This window comes from Rhinopithecus bieti, unplaced genomic scaffold (genome assembly GCF_001698545.2).
Source record: "Rhinopithecus bieti isolate Rb0 unplaced genomic scaffold, ASM169854v2 scaffold_17882, whole genome shotgun sequence".
Taxonomy (NCBI): Eukaryota; Metazoa; Chordata; class Mammalia; order Primates; family Cercopithecidae; genus Rhinopithecus; species Rhinopithecus bieti.
In genome coordinates, this window is record NW_016809462.1 from 430,816 (window position 1) to 434,452 (window position 3,637).

Sequence of the window (3,637 nt, forward strand, 5' to 3'; positions counted from 1 at the left end):
AAATGGCTCACAGGGAGAAAAAGAAAAAAAAAGAAAAATATATATATATATATATATATATACACACACACACACAATATATATTCAAATGAAAGTTCATTATAAGTGTATATATACACATATATTTATTTTCTGTATATATAACTGAAAGAAAATTCAGCAATTTATATACTCACAGTGAGAATAGTGTGTGTGTATATGTGTGTGTGTAAAACTGTATTTCTTTTCTATTATATATACATAGTCACAGGAAGATTCAGGGAGCTTTACTTTTCCAGGGAGAAAAAACAATTTTTCCCTCAACCCCACATAATTCTTAGCTGGGACACCTGTAACAAAAGACAGATTAACAGGAGAAAAATAAACAAGTTTATGAATGCCCATGGCACACATCAAACAGAAGAAACCTCAAGGAAACATATCTCAAAGCCGTGGCTTGGAACTCTGGCTTATATAGCATCTTTAACAAAGAACAATAAAATTGTGTGGAAATGATAGAAAAAGAAAGCAGTTCTAGGCTTGCAACAGCAGAAAACTGTGGAAAGGTAAGTAGATGGGAGGAAATTAACGGAGTGAGGTTTATCTGCGACTCCTCTGTGCTATCGTTGGTCTGTTAAGAGTTTAGAACTGTCTCCAGTAAAGGAGAATTTATCTCCTGTCTTTAGACAGAGAACAGGAAGGATAGAGAGAGTTTTCCTTCTTTTGCTGTCTCCTAATTGTCTTTAGATCTAAAATAATTTTATGTCAAAAAGATACATTTTGAAGTAGCATATTCTGGTTTCATTCAATTTAACATAAACATTTTTTGTTGGGTGATTTTGTTTTTTTGGTTTTTGTTCTTTGTGGGGTGTGTGTGTGTGTGTGTGTTTTGAAATAGGGTCTCGCTCTGTTGCCCAGGCTAGAGTGCGGCAGCACAATCTTGGCTCCCTGCAACCTCCACCTCCTTAGTTCAAGCAATTCTCCCCCATCAGCCTCTCAAATACCTGGGACTACAGGCATGTGCCACCACACCCAGCTAATTTCTGTATTTGTTGTAGAGACGGGGTTTTACCATGTTGGTCAGGCTGGTCTTGAACTCCTGGCCTCAAGCAATCCACCTGCCTCAGCCTCCCAAAGTGCTGGGATTACAGGCGTGAGCCACCACACCCAGCCTGTTTTTCCAATTTTTTTAAAGACAGGTCTCCCTGTGTTCCCCAAGCTGGACTCGAACTCCTGGCCTTAAACAATCCTGCATCAGCCTCCCAAAATGCTAGGAATTCAGGGATGAGCCACTGCACCTGGCTGATAGAAACTTTTTATTGAGGAAGAAACAAACTGTTCACACATAGGCACTTCACAACCAAGAGATAAGAATGGCCTTCTTGTAAAGGTTAGAGTAAGGCTTATAAAAAGTAAAAGAGGAAGTTCATAGAGCTTAATTTTCATTGGTTATTTTAAAGTATCTTTTCCTTTTAGGGCAAGCAGCCTACTTAGACTGTAGCTGATTGCCTACAATGTGTTGATTCATGCGGAAGGAGGAAATAAATTTCAAGAGTTCATTATAATTTTAGTGAGTATTTCAGGAAATGGGGCTTAATGAGTTTTGCTGAGCTGGCTTAGGCCACTGGCTCAGAGGCAAAGGTCAGCCCCAGCCTCCATTTTGATTTCTATTTTACAATATATAATAGGTATAAGCGTTAAACAACAATGCAATCTTAGGATAAACAGCAACCAGATTTGTCCATAGGCCAGCGTTCTGCTCCTGGTCTCCCACCTCTCGTAACTATCTATACGACATTGGATAAGACACAAGCTGGAGGCTTGGGGGCCTTGTTCCCTCCTCCGTAAAAATAGCAATGGAGAGGATGGAGGGCGTCAGGTGAGAATTCTTCACCCCTTCTACTTACGAATTTTATTCTAGCTCCATTAGTGGGGTAACAGTGTATTACAGCAGAAGACTACCATTTCAAATGTGGGCCCTGGCAAGCCCTGTCCTGATCTATGAAGACCAAGGCCAGCTACTCCAGCCCTGCAAGTCAGGTTAACAAGATCGGGCTAATATCATCCTCTGTTGAAAGTAAGAACACAGGCTTCAGAGTGAAAGACACACAGCCAGGCTTTCAACTCTGGCCTGAAGACATTTGGCAAATCACTGATGTGTTGCACTTTCCTCCCCTGGAAGATGGTGCGACGATCTATCTAACTCAAAGGGCTGTTGAAAAGACTGAATGAGAGAAAACAAGTTAAGTAAGCACTCAGCACAGTGCCTGGCTCAAGATAATTGCTTAATACATGTTGAAATTCAAATTATGATTTAAATGGATTATAAGATTGAGGCAAGGACTATATCTAATACCTTGTTCACACGTTTCTTTTACTGATAGCCCACCCTCTTGTCCACCTAGCACAGTGTGTCAGATGTCAATTAAGAATGAAGGAGCTCCTCCCGCCGCCCAAGATGCCGAAAGGAAAGAAGGCCAAGGGAAAGAAGGTGGCTCCGGCCCCTGCTGTCGTGAAAAAGCAGGAGGCCAAGAAAGTGGTGAATCCCCTGTTTGAGAAAAGACCTAAGAATTTTGGCATTGGACAGGACATCCAGCCCAAAAGAGACCTCACCCGCTTTGTGAAATGGCCTCGCTATATCAGGTTGCAGCGGCAGAGAGCCATCCTCTATAAGCGGCTGAAAGTGCCTCCTGCTATTAACCAGTTCACCCAGGCCCTGGACCGCCAAACAGCTACTCAGCTGCTTAAGCTGGCCCACAAGTACAGACCAGAGACAAAGCAAGAGAAGAAGCAGAGACTGTTGGCCCGGGCCGAGAAGAAAGCTGCTGGCAAAGGGGATGTCCCCACTAAGAGACCACCTGTCCTTCGAGCAGGAGTTAACACCGTCACCACCTTGGTGGAGAACAAGAAAGCTCAGCTGGTGGTGATTGCACACGACGTGGATCCCATCGAGCTGGTTGTCTTCTTGCCTGCCCTGTGTCGTAAAATGGGGGTCCCTTACTGCATTATCAAGGGGAAGGCCAGACTGGGTCGTCTAGTCCACAGGAAGACCTGCACCACTGTCGCCTTCACACAGGTGAACTCGGAAGACAAAGGCGCTTTGGCTAAGCTGGTGGAAGCTATCAGGACCAATTACAACGACAGATACGATGAGATCCGCCGTCACTGGGGCGGCAATGTCCTGGGTCCCAAGTCTGTGGCTCGTATCGCCAAGCTCGAAAAGGCAAAGGCTAAAGAACTTGCCACTAAGCTGGGTTAAATGTACACTGTTGAGTTTTCTGTACATAAAAATAATTAAAATACAAATTTTCCTTCAAAAAAAATAAAAATAAAAAAATAATAAAAATGAAAAACTACAGAATCACTCTTTAGCTAAAAATAATAATAATAATAACAACAGTAACAGACTTTGGGAGCGGCATTCATTTCCAGGAACTGAGCCCAAATCAACTCTTAGAGATGATGTCATCTTTTAGCTCCTCCACGCACTGCCAAAAGATTAAGGAACCTGGGGCACCCAACAGAAAAATCCAAAGCTGTATGTGATCAGCAGATGAAGTCTCATCTGAGGACTGTTTCAAACCCAGAAAATGTGGAGGAGATGAGGTGATACAAGGAGGCCCCCTTGAGCTTCTGTCCATTCAAAAAGGTTCATTCT

The 3,637-nt window shown here is 42.9% G+C and overlaps 1 protein-coding gene across 1 annotated transcript; it reads left to right on the forward strand.

Moving 5' to 3' along the window:
• Positions 1-2,422: 2,422 nt before the first annotated feature.
• Positions 2,423-3,302, forward strand: LOC108540393 (60S ribosomal protein L7a). The gene has a single exon (XM_017889451.1). The coding sequence runs from the start codon at positions 2,438-2,440 to the stop codon at positions 3,236-3,238; it is 801 nt and encodes a 266-aa protein (XP_017744940.1). The 5' UTR covers positions 2,423-2,437; the 3' UTR covers positions 3,239-3,302.
• Positions 3,303-3,637: the final 335 nt, after the last annotated feature.

Bases quoted from the DNA above. Each gene is read 5' to 3' on its own strand.
- LOC108540393 (XM_017889451.1), top strand. From the start codon at position 2,438: ATGCCGAAAGGAAAGAAGGCCAAGGGAAAGAAGGTGGCTCCGGCCCCT.